Here is a 16,686-nt window from a genome sequence, read left to right as displayed (position 1 = left end):
ATGACTATGCTGTCCTATAATAATACAATATGAATGCATTGTAGACAAATGTGCTTGCAGGTTGTCATGCAGTCTTTATCGCACAGATGAAATCTCCATCTTGATAGATCCAGTAATACCAGAGTAGTGCTTTCACTTAATTAACAATGCAACACTTCAAAGAACTGCTTATATTTGATAAATTACAGATGTAGAACAAACAACTTATTTTTTTCCCTGCTGAAATACACAGAAGCTTGACAACCATTTGGCAGTGTTCCTATTCTTATTCACATTGATGTTGCAGTAATCAAGTGAAACGATAAACTGTTTAAGGGTTTGATATATTATTTCCATAAAATATGAGGATCCTTAGAAAAATATTTCATTTAATGCAGTATTGTACTTATACACAATAAAAAAATGCTAAAGAAGATTAAGTTGTTTTTGTATTTTTCCCACAAAGTAAATTTTTCCTATCATGCAGGGAGAAGGGAAGGTGGTGGTGGGGGGGAGGTGCGGGGGGCGCTTGTTTCAATGGTGTTACGATCCTTCACATAGTTCAGTATGTATGTGTAGCATACCTAAAGTTAGAGAGAGGTTTGTAGAAACCCTGAGAAACACTGGTACCAAAGTTTAAAACTTCACTGAGCTGGGCAGGATATATTTTAAATAAGCTGAATTTGTTTAATGCTCACTATTTTTTAAAAATGTAGCTGCCCCCTGGAGTGAATATTTGATTGTGAAATGCACAATAGGCACAGTACTGTGCGAAAGTCTTGTGCCACCATTAAGTCTGTTGTTGTTGTCTTTCTGTATCTATTAGTTAGCAAGGTTTATTAACAGACAGACTGGTTACATTCTGATTTTGGGGGTTGGGCGGGGGGTAGACAGTTCCATTGATGCCCAAATAAATTCCTGTGTCCTTTAATTAAGATCATCACCAAAATTAAACAAGTTTGAATGGCCCATTTGCAACCTTACTTGTAAGTTCTGTGGAAATTGTTTTCTGTTTTTTGGATAATCTAATTAGCAGCTGTCCTCATGTTTCTCATTTTACTATTTTAAAATGAGTGGCGTGAAAAAGGTCATTAAAACAAAAAGCTAGTGGCGGCCGATGACTTTTTTAATGACTTTTTCTATAATGTTATACATAATATATAATATATATAATTAAAAATGGAAAAAATGAATTTAAATTAGAAAATATATATTGCAATCAGTTTGACATTCTTGAGTAGACAGTAGAGTTGAGAAACTAAAATTACTGCCGAGATTTTATAAGTGAGCGATCTCCTGTAATTTGTAGAAGGGATGTTGTTCGATGATGAATGAACCAAATGGATCAATGAATAAAATACTTAACGAATTCATTAAATGAAAGTAAGATTAGATATGCAGCATTTGGGGGACAACACAGAACCAAATAAAACACCTGTGAGATCTCTTTCTTGTATTCACAATTTTCTTCTCCTTTTAACTTTTGCCCTTTTCCTCTTCTCCCCAACCAACACACAAGCAAATGTTGTAGACTGAAAAAAGTCCTTTGAATATACTTAAGTTGAGCATGTACATTGGTTGCCTACTATTAACATATTAAAATGTGTTCAACTAACTTATTATTCTATTCTTTTTACGGCGAATATAGGAAAATGATGTCAGTTTACCTCATTGTAATCATGTGCAACCGATGTACATGGCCAAATTAGGTACTTTTTTCCAGTGTATTCTCTCTCTCTCTTTCTCTCTCTCTTTCTTTCTCTCTCTCTCTCTCTCTCTCTATCTCTCTCTCTCATTTCTGGTCATTATCGATGAGCTGAAAAAGGGCCTGCAGAAGGCGATCATCTCTGTGCCTGTATGGCTTGGTGCTGTAGAAGCCATCGCTATAGTCACTGTAGACACTGTGCCCAGGGCCACCGTACTTGTTGATCATGTCCAGAGCTTGGTACAGCTTCTGTGGGGGGGTTTTTGTTGCCAGGAAGGAGGACATTCTTGCAGGCTGCTGCCTCCCCCAGGCTGATTGGGGCCGCTGGACGCTGGGGCTTTGCCTGTTAAAGGCTGTCTGCAGGAGACGCAGCAAAGCCTGTGTGGGGGAGTAGTGGGGGTTGGCTGGCTTTTGGGGTTTCTTTTCAATATCAGAAGGAACTAAGGCTTGTGTTTTAGTCTTCAGAGGTGGATGGGCCTCAGTGGGCTCCTGCATCATTAAACAGATTGAAAAGATGGAATGATATGTCAATTATACCCACACAGAACTAAATAGCACAATTCCGATTACACTCCGATTAACCCCCCGACCCCAAAAACAAACCTTCAATTCCGTTTTAACTTTAGCAATCTCTTTAGTGCATTTTTGTTTGCTTTCTAATGATTCTGCTCTATTAATGTAACATTTTAATTACCATCTTGAGGTTATGGATACAGCATTGGATTATGAAATTTTATTTTAAGATGGAAAAGAGATCTTAGAGATGTCTCTTATCCTAAAAACTTGATTTAAACAGCAAAAAACATTATTTGTGAGAAGAGCACTGTTGGCAGTAGAATAGGTGATGTACTTTTGTAATCAATTGTTTTTTTTGTCAATTAATTTGTTAATGAGGATTTCAAAAGCCTTTAAATTGTTCGTTACATTTTTTTCAAAGAAATTTCCGCAAAGATGACAAATTTAACAAATGCTGAAATGACTCTAATACGATACGTTTTAAATGTGTGTTGACACTTTGCAACTTGTTCTCACAAGAATGCATTAGGGAGTTGTAGAAAAAGTGCACCACAATATTATGCTTGTAATTTGTCAAGCAATAACGCCATGTTTAAGGTGAGTCAAAGTGTCCCAACACACTCCACCAACAGCACAATGCTGCATTTAAAACATATTTGAAATAATTTTCATTCATTCATCGAATACAGTTATGTAGGAAGATTTTTCCAACAACCCCAAGATATGTTTTTTCTATGTTTTGTCTAGATCTAATTACGGTGTGCCAATTGGACAAAATCCTACTTTGTTTCTTCTTATGAAAACCAACTGCACTACAATCACATCAAGCATCAACTGGTTGGCCAGACTTAAATGTGCTTGTGCTTACCTCCATCATGTCATCCATATGTTCCACACCACGGCGGTCATTCTGCACAGCATTGTAGGGAATGTACACTCGAGGCTTCTTCATGTGCTCCGGCTTCTCAGATGTTCCGTGGAGAATCAACTTCCAGTTCAAGATCCGACCCTCGTTCTCCATACGGCCCGACTGTCACAACAAAATAGGATTACGCTCAGGAAAATGGATCATAATTTTCAAAAGGGACACATTTTCTGTAACAGCTGGTTTGAGTTTTATAATAGTAATAGTTCCACTATTTTGTGCTGAACAAGTTTCTTTTTAGAGACAGACAGCGGTCAAGCAGTAAATGTCATCAGAGATGTTTTGTCATGACCTATTAGAATACTCACAGTGTCAGTGATCTTAAGGGTCCAAGTACCAGAAGGGTCTTCACCCCATGTATGGACTGACATGAAATCCCAGTTTCTAAAACCATTGGAGGACGTGTCACGCTCACGCTCAGCGAGCAGCACAGTGCTGGTGTCTGCGGGGAATTTATTTTTGGTTAGAACATGGTCCTTTTACTCACATGCATTTCAGTGTGTGTGTGTTGTTATAACAAAATATAGTCTATATTATTTTATTATATTATCCCATAGTTCCTGTGTGATTTTATAACTTCACTTAGTTCTGTGACTTTTTCTAACGTACCTAGTAGCTTAATCGTTTTTTCCCTTCTTTCATCCTGTCTCAGTGGCTCTACCAGCCTCGCTTTTCTCTGAAGGACAAGATAACTGTGAATAGGCCTTTCTTTCTTTTTAAACTGTGCATTGCTCTGTGTTCATCAGAGGCGCGAAGTAACTGCAAGTTCCTCTCTGACTATCTCTCTCTTTGCAAATATTTCATTAAAATGACAATGGACAAGATTGTTTCCTGATTTCATTCCAAAACAGTGTGTGTGCGCGTGCGTGTGCGTCTGTGCATGCGCGCGTCTGTTTGTCTGTCTATGCACGTGTCTCACCAGCTGGCGAGGTAAGTGTGATATGCAGATCGCCTCTTCTGGTGTATTCAATGCTGGCCTCCACCTGCACATGTTCCAGTGAGCCAATGGAATTCTCCTGCCCTGCGCAGGCTTTAGTTGGAATCTCTATGGTGGTCTCCCCTGCTGCTTTCAAATCCCTGTGGGAGGCATTAAAATAGCAGGGAACATTAGATGCAAACAACACTCCATGACGCAGAACTCTGTCTTATCTGGTAGGTAGTTTCTTGATGTGCTCTAATTTTGTAGCACAGTCTTTAAACGACAACAGTAGACAACGATAACAAAATAGTTACTGCACACACCTATTGATGTGGTGTATATTGTTAATATAGCCAGCAACTCCATACTAAAGCCATCTGAACAATGCTGGAGGAAAAAAAAAAGGATAGGGCAACACAAAATGCATGAACATATCTTGTCTGCTGGTTGTGTTTTTGTTTTTAAGTGATATATATTTTTAAAAAACTACTGTCCTTTTTTCGAATTTGCTTTTTCTTCCAGTTTGTCTGACAAATGCAATGTTGCACATACAATATAGATTATTCAGTATTTACTGAAAAATGTCTGCTGTATGAAAATGGGAGCAATCTATTAGATGCAGAAGGAGCTCAAAGAAAATTGCTCAGATTCTTTTTCTTGGTCACGTAACATTTAGATGTTTGATGGCAGAGTTTATAAAGTTCAATTATACCATGTAAGATAAAGTTTGAATGACAAACTAAAGGCAGGATGAAGATTACGTATACAAATAAAATTTGCAGTAACATTTCTGTTCTTGGCGGCACGGTGACCGACTGGTTAGCACATCTGCCTCACAGTTCTAAGGACCGGGGTTCAAATCCCGGCCCCGCCTGTGTGGAGTTTGCATGTTCTCCCCGTGCCTGGGTGGGTTTTCTCCAGGTGGTCCGGTTTTCTCCCAAATCCCCAAAACATGCATGGTAGGTTGATTGAAGAATCTAAATTGATCGCAGGTGTGAATGTGAGTGCGAATGGTTGTTTGTTTCTATGTGCCCTGCGATTGGCTGGTGACCAGTTCAGGGTGTACCCCGCCTCTCGCCCGGAGTTAGCTGGGATAGACTCCAGCACGCCCGCGACCTTAGTGAGGGTAAGCGGTACAGAAAATGGAAGGATGGATGGATTTCTGCTCTTCTATTACATATAAAATACATATCAGAAAGAAAACCCCCAAATGCAGAGTTACCTTAATGCATTTGAATAAATAGGAAACAGGAATGAAAGGATTTCTGTGTTCAAGATGGTGTAAAGCAGTTTTCAGCAGTAGGGGGATGTAGACCACTAACCAATGACAGAAACGCAAACCCAAATCCTCAGGACTAAAGATGTAGCAAGGTAATGGGGCAACTGGTGGTTGGTGCTATTGAGTCCCATATTCCAAGACAAATTGGGCAAAATGGATAATGCAAAGTGATGTTAGATGTGGTCGCTCAAAGCTGCTGTTTGTTGATGGAATGATGTAAAAGTTGTTTCCAGGACAAAGGTCAAGACAGCAGGCTGCTTGAGTTCAGTCTCTAATCCCAATATAATCCCAAAAAGAATATTTCATTAAAAAGGAAGGATAATAATAATTAAAAAAGGAAGGATAATAATAATAATAAAAACAAGGCAAAAGGCTTCCTCTGTTGTGCTTTGCTTGGCAGCTTTGCATTTACTGGCAAATAATCAAATCATGTTTGGCAATTAGCAATGCGACCTAGATTTCAAATGATCCCCAGATGTCATGGAATAAAAGAAAAAAAAAAAGCTTTCCAATTTATGTTCATGGCACCAACAATGCTCTCTGGATTAAGTCTCATTGTTACTGTCCACTCACTAAATTCAGTAAGCAACAGATGCGTCTTTAAAACACAGATGGTTTAAGATATCTTTGTTCACTCCAAAACTGTTTTGTTCTTGTTCTCTTTCTTTGTATGAGACACTTTAAAAGCCAGCTGAGTTTAGATGCGCCATCATCTATCACTTACCCACGCTAACATGGTAGTAAAGTCATAATTACAGTAAATATTTGGATGGAAAATACTTCAAGGCCATGAATATAAAACAATTAAATGGAAAGAAAAACAGTCAGTACGGCAGTAACTGAGGCTGCTGTGTGTATTTTTACGCTCGTGCATAAACTAGTTCATTGCACCCCCTTTGTAACCTCAAAGCGCAATATATATTTGTGCCAGCTGAGTTTGAATTTTTGACCATGAATTTTTTGATGGTTAAAAGAGTCTATGATGGTAAAATAATAAATAAATCAGTGTTACAAATGAGAAATTTGTTGTTGAAAATTGTTGGAAATTCAAATTCAAACTCGAATGGCACAAATATATTTCTGTAGTACTGGTCCAGATCGGTGGAACGGTGAACGACTGGTTAGCACATCTGCCTCACAGTTCTGAGGACCGGGGTTCAAATCCCGGCCCCGCCTGTGTGGAGTTTGCATGTTCTCCCCGTGCCTGCGTGGGTTTTCTCCTCCCACATCCCAAAAACATGCATTAATTGAAAACTCTAAATTTCCCGTAGGTTTGAATGTGAGAATGCTTGTTTGTTTCTATGTGCCCTGCGATTGGCTGGCGACCAGTTCAGGGTCTATCCCGGCTTTCGCCCGATGATAACTGGGATAGGCTCCAGCACGCCTGCGACCATAGTGAGGATAAGCGGAACGGAAGATGAATGAATGAATTAATGAATGAATAGTCCAGATCGTTGGGTTACCTGGGCTGGAAAGAGTCATCCCTCACGATGCATTGCTTTTTGTCTGGCACATGCTTCCATGTTGCAGGGTCAGCGAGGTCAACCAGGGCTTTGGCATTGAGAAGACCAAAACCGAAGCGGCTGTTGACCATCAGTCCCGCTCCATTCCTTTTCCAGCCAGGATTATTCGCCAAGGGATCGAACTCAGACGTCCAGACCACAATGTGCTGCAGGTCTCTCCAGGTGAGATCTGGACTGGGTAGGAGATGTGGATAAGGAGGCAGATCAGTGAGTACCTATTAAAATCTATATCAGCTCTCCATCTTTTAATAGCACGCTTGCATACTTTTGCTCCAGTGCTAGGGCAAATATTCCAGCAGCTAGCGGGGCGGAGGCTGACGTTCCGGTGTGAGTCTGAGTGCACTCATTGTGTAGATCAGCGCTGGTCTGAAGGAAAGTAGACAAACAAAGAGGAACAAAAAATATTTTTAGGTACCCCTCATAATGGTAGATGAAATGATAATGTCAAGGCAAAGAGAAGCAAGTATACCACATGGAAAAAAAGTATTGGGACACCAACAGGAAGTACAGTTAAAGGTCTCTCCTTTGCAGCTATAACAGCTTCCACTTTCTACAAAGATACACCGGATCCTAAACTGGTTACCAGTCAATCGCAGGGCACACACCGACAAACAGCCATTCACATTTACCTTTACATCTATGAGCAATTTAGAGTCTTCAGTTAACCGCTTTTGGAATGTGGGAGGAAAACTGAGTATCCAGAGAAAAAAAAACATGCAAGCATGCGGTCTCAGCAGAGGACCGAGATTCAAAACCAGAACGTCTTGACTGTGACAAAACGGTAACCCAGGGGTCACCAACATGTCACCTGCGGGCACCAGGTAGCCCCCAAGGACCACATGAGTAGCCTGTTTTAAAAATAGCTCACCAATGACGGTGACAATGATGATTTCCTTGGACTGTTGTAAAATGTATCATTTGAAAATATAAACACATTTACAGAAATTAATTAAACAAACAAAAAATATTAATAATCAATTAAATGTGTTTCATATTGATATTTATCTATTTCCCACCTTATTAAATCATTGTTGATCTTTATTGTGAGAAATTAGTGATCAGTGTCTTCCCATTGATGAATATCAATAATTACGGATAATAAGATATAACTAAATGTAATTTGAGAAAAATGTATTGTTACAGAAATCTGTATCAAACTTGTAGGCCCATCGCATCAATCGGTACCCATGAAACATCACTACTCAATTGGGTTGCCAACTTTTTTTATTTATCCATTACAGGAATAAAACTGAGTATGATTTATTTTTTTTCTCTCTAATGTAGTATTTGAGAGTTTTCTTGGAGTTTGAGCTGAATAAAGGTTTGGCCGGTGTACTGTATAACTACTCACAATCCTTTGGTCAGTGTAGTCTCCACTGCTGTACGCTGTAGCCAGAGTGGAAGAGCACTTCTCAGCGTACCATGGAGACAAGCCCTGCTGGGAGGCGCTGCTGATTGAGATAGTGTAGATGCTGTCTGTGTAGCCATCACAGTCACAGTTATCCCCCTGGCGGCAACCGTTACCTGATGCCCAAACAAAGATTGAGCCCTTGCCACCTCGGCCCTGAAGAAAGGCATGATAGAGAGCGGTGAAGCAAGAAATGAGACATTTGTTTTGGTGTCAACTATTGATTTATTTCTAATGCGGGAAACACATTTAATTTGAGGCATATCATAGTTTTACTAGTGGCATCGTTTAGTGTGTGAGAATTTGACATGCTTTGAAGCGAGGCAGACAAGCATGTTGTCATTATCGATTGTGTTCTGTTTGATTCCCACCAGGGGCGGACAACAGACCCCTTAGGAACCTCAGTATGAGATCTTGCCAGCTCAGTAAAAGCCGCCTAATGTATAATTTACCTTCTGGATGCCGTACTCGAAGGCTTTCTGAGCCAGACGACCTGGACCTTCGACAGTTTTGCCATCATCATTGGGTCCCCAGCTAGCACTGTAGATGTCCACATGCTCTGGATTGAAGCCAATAGAGCTGGCCTCAATGGCATCCGTCACAATCCCATCCAGCATACGAATGCCTGAGCAGAATGAGCCAAGAATATAAAACTAATGAAAAGTAAGATGCTTATTCTCAGACAGTCCCCATTCTAGGATATGTTAGCCAGCCACCATGTCCATTCAGGTGTTGTAGCAAGTACTGGATACATACAATTGCTGTGGTGAATCGGATCTGTGTAATTTACAAGAGTGACATTATGCAACCGAGTGGCACAAAATGTGGTCTAAAACAGGAAACGTGCCTTCCCTTCTGATTCTCATTACAATACGAAGCAGTGGAGATAGAAATGTGACCAAAATTTGGTGGGTGGTTATGCAACAACAAACCTTTTTTTGTATGCAAGACCCCAAAAGCCCCTAATTTACTGTAAGATCATTTCTCGTATTGATTTCGTTCACCGTTATTCAAATGACTCAAGCAGCATATGATTTTGCATGTACATGTTAAGGAAAATGCAAGTCTCTTACCTCCAACTTTGGAATTGAAGGCCACCCCAACACCACATTTATTGTTGTCTGCTTGCATGGCGATCTCACCAGCACACCTGGTCCCATGCCTGTATGACAATATTCTCATTAGGTGGTGCAAGCAAAGTTATATCATCTTTTGTAAAAGGGTGTACTGTATTTCATAGCCAAATGGGATGTGTTATAAAAATAAAACAGCACTGAACATAAAATCACAACAATTGGATTATATGGACATCTTAATCTAAATATCCAGTACAAGAGCAGTTTCAAAGCTTTTTCCTTTTGTTGAATACTGTCAGACAGTCAATAATTTAACAATACTGTACATACAAAATGTATTATTGTAGTTGTATTGTAGTTTGCAATAATGTTTATAATATTTGCCCCTCTAATGGATCACATTAGATTATACCTAAGGAAGGAGTCATTGTTTTAGAGAAAACCTTCTAAACTTCTTTTCTACCCATATACAGCACAAATGAAAAAGGAAGACATGTTCTATTGCGCGTCCAACTTTTGCAAAATATGAAAATATACTTTGTGGACAAAATGCATTCTTTTGGGGAAAAAAAGGATTCACTGAGATGTGTGTATAATCAAATCAAGTTCAATAAATTGTTGCAGGGAAATTGAATTAGAAACGTTAGGTTCTCCAATAACATAGCATGCCACCATTTAACTGATATCCATGCAGCCCCCTGTCAGAATCTTACAATCATTAACATATCAATGTTGTGAGCATGTGGTATTGCGCTTGCGTGAGTCTGTAAGAACATAGCATTCTAAAATTCCCATGCAAAAAAATAGTGGCAGACTGATGGCAAGTGAAGCGTTCTGTTGAGTATATCAGCATTGCCAACATACTTGTTTTCATTGGTGGCGTCATATCTGGGGAACGGGTCAGGGTCGTTGTCATTGAAGTCGTAACTGGCTGCTGCATCCTTTAAAAAAGAAAAAAAAAGTCAGATGATGAGCGGGCGTTGCTAAAGAAAAACTGGGATGATGACAGATTGCCACATGCAAGAAGTACTGTAAGAAGAAGTAACGCTAGATGAAATCATTTGACGTTTCTCCCCAAACAGCACAAAAGCCCGAAGTATATTTACTAGGCCACCATTAGAACAGATAAAGTCAATTAGAGCTAAAGCAAGGCAGAAGATGTCTTTGCCTTGCAAGGTGTCACCACCAGCGTTGCTGTGGAAACAGCAGACTGAGACGAAGGGGCAATCTCCATGGAAACAGTATCTTACGTAGTTGGAGTAGATGTCTGTGTGGTTCCACTCCAGCCCGTCATCCAGAACAGTGATGACCACTCCTTTGCCCGTGATCCCCTTCTGCCACACTGGGATGACGTGCAGGTCCAGTTTTGGCAGGGAAGACGACGTGCGTGTGTCTTGCTGCATGTAAGACAACAAAAAAGTCAATGATTGTTTATCCAGACTACAATGTGCATTTAAATAGGCTCTTTAAATGTTATCATGTGTTGTAAAAGGTTAGGCGATTAAAGCTTTTCAGCTTCATCCAGTGACATTTACGGGATTACAAAACTGTATTGTTGGATTTTTTTAAATTATTTTTTTGTCATAGCTGAAGTCCACTCCTGGAGCCACTTGAGGCTTTTGTGTTGTCCAGTGCCTGATTATTTTCACACTCAAGTGCAAGTCAAACCAGTGTATTGCAGCCTTATATCTTCTCATTTGCCTTATGTTTGTTCCCCCTAGATTATTTAGAAATTTTCTCCTTTAACTTTGCTATAAAATAATTGAGAGATGACATGGACCAATAGCAAACTGCACCTGATACAAATATTTGCTTTTTTTTTGTTGAAACTCCAAATTCCTTGTTGATGAGGCCACAACCGAGATAGTCTGAGAGTCGAACACGTATACAATTAATGGCACAATGCAAAAACACACACCTGAGATTGACAGATGCGAGCATCTCTACACAGATTTGCATGAAACGAATGACTTAGTTACCAAGCCAAAGAAAAACTGCAACATTTGTTGCACGGTTGACACAGATTGAGACTTGCATAGCCAAGGGTATACACACACACACACACACACACACACACACACACTCAGCCATGCAGGCAGGCAATGACTCACACCCTGATTAAATTTTCAGGCAAGCCATAAAGGCATCCGCTCAACTCTCCCCTCTGCTGCGTTGCTCATTCAACTCCGTCACACACGTAGCTCCGCCCCCTCTCTAACGTAAGCAAACATCACATCTGATCTGCCAGCGTCACCATCGTCTGACCTTTCCCTCCTTCATTGGCTCTCTTCACTTAGTCACCACTTCCCTTCACTCACAAAAGCACACATTGCAAATTGTGTTTTTCGTGTGTGCCATATTGTAAGTACTTTTGCATTACTTTTATTTTCATGAATGACTCACAGTGCATTAAGTGATGGGCCAATACATTAAGTGGCATTTTCCTTGTTGGAAAAAACAACACAATTTTTGAATGTTGTTTTCTCATTCTCCACAAATGTGTGACTTATTTTTTGGTCACTGCAGGTATGGAGAAGTGGTAGTTAAGTAGACTCTCTTCCCATCTTTCAGAAAGGCACCGTGAAGCAATACACATTTAGAGTCAATGTTCCCCAGCTAATGAGCTCAGTGGGTTTGTTGCACAGGATGTGATCCATTTAACAGCCAGTCAGTCCGATCTGATACGCTGTTTATGTGCTGAGCTTGGATTAACATACTGTAAGTAAAGGCCTCATTCTGTGCAACACCGCCCAAAGGGGTCAATCCACGGTCTGGATGTAGTGAACAGGTTAGTAATATAACCTAGAAAGACGTACATGGATGCGCCCAAACTTGGCCTCAATGGGCCCAAAATCCCATTCAGGGTGAATTGGGACTTAATGCATTGTGCTCTACTCTGTTCCATCCAGTTGGATTATAGTCTCTCCACCCACTCTCATCCCCACTCAGACAGCATAACCAATTAAGCAAATGGCTCTTTTGGACAAAATGCTTGTTTTATTATCTTGCATGTTTTGTTTTGTTGTTGTCATTTTTAGTCTCCGGTGTGAATGTAGTAGGCTATATAGGAACAGAGCAGGGCGCATGTGTTGAGCTGCCCATGCAGCCTGTGGCTTCAGAACCCTCTATAGGGAAATCAGAGAAGCCGCACGCAAACAGAAGGCCAACCAAACAATACGTACAGTAAGTGATGTGACTTGACATCAAGACAGATCCCAGGCGTGTAAGCAGCAACGCATTCAAACACAGCAATCATGCATAGACAAATGAACATTTAAACCCCAAATTCTCTATGTTTCGCACATTGCAGTGTTTCCCAACCTTTATTGAGACAAGGCCCGTATTTAAGAAAAATCTCACACCACCAAACGAAAATGTCACAAAATAATCATGATGTCATCTCAATTCACTCACAAATTTTACCCACTGTCAAATCTGGGTGTGTTCTACCCGTCACTGTACTGTATGCCACGACTCGCTAGCATAGAGATACATTATTGATGATCTAATGACACACTAATGTGCTGCGGTACAGTGGTTGGGAGTCACTGCTCTGTCGAGAGTTCACGTTTTCCAGCTTTATCGCAGACTCACCAGGTACCACTGCTGGTTCCACATGGGATCATCAAACAGCTTGTCCGCTGGGCAGTTCCTGCACTGCCCGAGGGATGCCCGCTTGCTGCGCTGTTTCTCATACTGCTGCTCTGCCCACACCACCTGCAGAGACAGATGAGGTTACTCTGTGTTCAAGCTGGGAAGGAATAAACACGCAAAGACGAGTTTAGCTGAACATTAAAAGATGCCACTCACCCGATCATCCTCCGACAGCTGCCTGGTGACGAGCGTGGCACTTCTCTTCATTCTGCGGGGTTGTTTGCGATGTCTGAACAAGAAATGGTCCTTCAGGGCCCCAATCTGGAGAGAACATATAAGGCTGAATCGTGAAAATGTACATGACACTAAACATTATGCTTAGTGAGCGCTCATCAGCACAGTGTTAAGATTTTAATTCTACCTAGACAGAAAATATGATGGCAATACTTGTGTGATATGATATGATCCAATACAAAACCAAGCTAATAAGGCTCTATTGAAGAGATTAATTTTAGAACTGCACTGCTCCTGAGAAGTGTTTCTATTATGGTTACCATTATTGAAACCGTTCAGCTTTTCACCAATACACACTCTAACCACCATAATAAACATATTGTTAATGTTGAATATCCGACAGTCCCAATTAAAGCCGGCCATATTTATCTTTGTATGGAACAAACAACTCTCATACTAGATATCATTTGATTGTGCAAAGTGTATCTTATGTTGTGGGTGATGAGTGTATGCTGATGTCTAATTTCCTTCTCAGATATAACCCTGCAGTGAGGATATCAATAAGCCATATTCATCTTTGATCTCACATTTTGGATTGGATTTTATTTGATTGTTTATGTGTGCCTGACGATGTGGCCGGTTGATATAATCTTACAAATTGTGCTGTAAATAAAAATATTGTACAAAGTGTATAAATCATTACAAACCATGCATATGGTACAAGATAAGTAAAACAGAATACAGAAGTTCCATGTTATATGATTGGTCTGATGAAAAGCATTGTATACGTCATACACCCACTAACCACTCATCATTTACAGCCAGTTGTAATGTGTTTGCATAAGCGAAGAAATTCTGGAGAACGAGGAAAGCAACCTCCATTTATGAGGAGAGTGCAAACTGTGAGTCATGCATTGAATAAATCCACCTTTAATTTAGCAGCTGGGCTGAATGCTGTAATGTGCTGTTGGGCTACCATTTTCTACTCTAAGGGTCTAATCAGAGTAAGCAGAATAATTAATAATGCTCTCCTTTTACAACATATTTGAGAGACTGAACCCTAATTAACGCCTCGAGTTTCCGTGAGGGTCATTCTTCCATCATCCAAATAATGAATAATAATCAAAATTTGTGTTCTGCTTTGACGAAGTCCTTGATATGACTGGTGCGTACCTGTCGGACCAGTTGGTAGTCCAACTCCCGGGCGATCTCCGCCGCGGCATCCACTCCACCCGGGATCTCGACGGCCCACTCGTTTAAATATTGCCTGTCCACGTAAGGCGAGCCCTGCACGGAGCGTGGAAGCACGGAAGAGAGGACGGCGAGAAAGCAATACATCACCGTGGGACGACATCTTAATTCCATTTCAGAGGAAATTCAACCAGATAGGAAAAAAATAAATAAACAAATCACACTGCGTGTGAAACTAAACTACTAAATGTATTCGGGTTAGTGGTGATCTACAATTGTTATTTCCTCTGGTGCAGATGGATGGAGGAAAACGCGTTTTTGCTCCGTCAAGGAAACACTTGGTGATGGTTGTGTGTGCGTGCATGTGCGCGTGTGCGGTCACGACGAGGGGCGGGTGTTCATACGTCAAATTACAGTTGCTATGACGTCAATTCGGCATCTACCTTCCGTAAAATATTAAAGTGTCCCTTGAGGAAGAAAGTGGAAGAAAGTGGATTGGGGGGGGGGCAGGGGTGTATATGAGCCTAAAAATATCCCAGAGAGAGGAGCCGCAAAGAAAGAAGGAATGTAATAAAAGATCAAATCTTCATGATTTTGATAAGTCCTAATAAAATATGTTTTATTCCAATCGTGCGCAAGATGTACATGATGCGAATCTTTCAAATATATTTTATTTCAGTTGAAAGTTGCACGTTGTGTTCATTGTATTTTCAGAAGAAGAATTGGGGATCAGCACCAAGGACAGTTCCGCTTTCTCAACAACCTCACTGAGGCATGTTGGAAAATCAAACGGGACAGAGGAAGAAAAGTGCAAGTACAGTATAGCATATACCATTGTATGGACATTACATTATAGATAATATTCGATGTCCTCCTTGAGCTTGGGAAAGAGGAAAAATGTCACACGGCATCAGGTCGGGTGAGTGGGGAGGTTGCTCCAGCACGTCCATGTTCTTTTCAGCTAGGAAGTGTTGGATGCTCAGGGCATTGTGGGTAGGCGTCTTGTCATGGTGGAGCAGTCACAAGTTGTCGTCTCCTTGCACACTGAACAAATCAAAATGTCGTAGGATCACTTTGTAGACATACTTGTTGATCGTCTGGCACTGTCGTCATGCAGTGGAGTGGACGGTATAATTTCAGAGTCGGAAACTATTCGTCAAAAAAAATGTTTTATTTACACCTGATTGGATGCTTGGGTCCACCGCCGGTCCCATAAAACCAGGATTAAACATTTTGGCCATAATTCCAAACGGTATGTTCAGCGCAAAAACGACACTGCAGCTCATCACCAAAAGAACTGAATATGGTGGTGGCAGCATTATGCTTTAGGACATTTTCTTCAGCTGGAACTGGGGCCTTAGATAAAGTGGATGGAATTATGAAGAGTTCAAAATACCAGTCTTAGCACAAAACCTTCAGGCTTTTGCTTGAACGCAAAATAAATGACCAGAAAAGCCTACAAGAAAATCTGAAATTTAAACTAAAATTTAAACAGAAGCATTAACATGAGTTTTAATGTGATTCATTTTGAACACAGTCAAATCCGAATTTAAAAGGTGTGCACACTTGTGTAAACACATTATTTCAATTATTTTTACTTCTCCCATCGAAAATATATAGTCTATTGAGTTGAACAGGTTAAAAGTCAACATGTTCGAAAAGATTTGGAAAATTATTTATCTTGATCACATATTTTTCCCACAAAAAACTGGCAGGTGGCACGGTGGCCGACTGGTTAGAGCGTCTGCCTCACAGTTCTGAGGACCTGGGTTCAATCCCCGGCCCCGCCTGTGTGGAGTTTGCACGTTCTCCCGGTGCCTGCGTGGGTTTTCTCCGGGCACTCCGGTTTCCTCCCACATCCCAAAAACATGCATGGTAGGTTAATTGACAACTCTAAATTGACCGTAGTGTGTGAATGTGAGTGCGAATGGTTGTTTGTTTCTATGTGCCCTGCGATTGGCTGGCAACCAGTTCAGGGTGTACCCCGTCTCCTGCCCGATGATAGCTGGGATAGGCTCCAGCACTCCCGTGGCCCGAGTGAGGAGAAGCGGCTCAGAAAATGGACGGATGGATGGATGAAAAAGGGGTGTGTAGACTTTTCATTGATCGATGTTGTGGTCGTGTCATTGGACTTGTGGCCGCATGGCACTCTGCTGACGAGAGGGGCGGAGTTGTCAACTGATCACCAACTGGTGTGATGTTGGCTCCGATGTTGGGGGAAGATGGGGGTCCGACCTGACTGGCCCAAACGTATTTTGAGGGTCTGTTGGGAATGTCTGACAGAATCCCTTGTCAGAAGAAGTTTAAATTTCTCACCTCCGGCAGAACTTCCCCCAC

At 40.9% G+C, this 16,686-nt stretch overlaps 1 protein-coding gene across 1 annotated transcript; it reads right to left on the bottom strand.

Moving 5' to 3' along the window:
* Window positions 1-445: 445 nt before the first annotated feature.
* On the bottom strand, window positions 446-14,701 carry pcsk1 (proprotein convertase subtilisin/kexin type 1). The gene is made up of 14 exons (XM_061786097.1): window positions 14,332-14,701; window positions 13,141-13,245; window positions 12,925-13,047; window positions 10,581-10,727; window positions 10,195-10,271; window positions 9,328-9,416; window positions 8,707-8,879; window positions 8,198-8,410; window positions 7,112-7,212; window positions 6,787-7,020; window positions 4,045-4,202; window positions 3,434-3,567; window positions 3,069-3,230; window positions 446-2,173 (listed from the first exon to the last, which is right to left on the bottom strand). Exons 1-14 carry the CDS (start codon window positions 14,521-14,523, stop codon window positions 1,772-1,774), a joined length of 2,310 nt encoding a protein of 769 aa, XP_061642081.1. The 5' UTR covers window positions 14,524-14,701; the 3' UTR covers window positions 446-1,771.
* Between the last annotated feature and the right edge of the window lie 1,985 nt (window positions 14,702-16,686).

Source organism: Phyllopteryx taeniolatus, chromosome 9, assembly GCF_024500385.1.
Source record: "Phyllopteryx taeniolatus isolate TA_2022b chromosome 9, UOR_Ptae_1.2, whole genome shotgun sequence".
NCBI lineage: Eukaryota > Metazoa > Chordata > Actinopteri > Syngnathiformes > Syngnathidae > Phyllopteryx > Phyllopteryx taeniolatus.
This window is presented reverse-complemented; position numbering and strand designations above follow the sequence as displayed.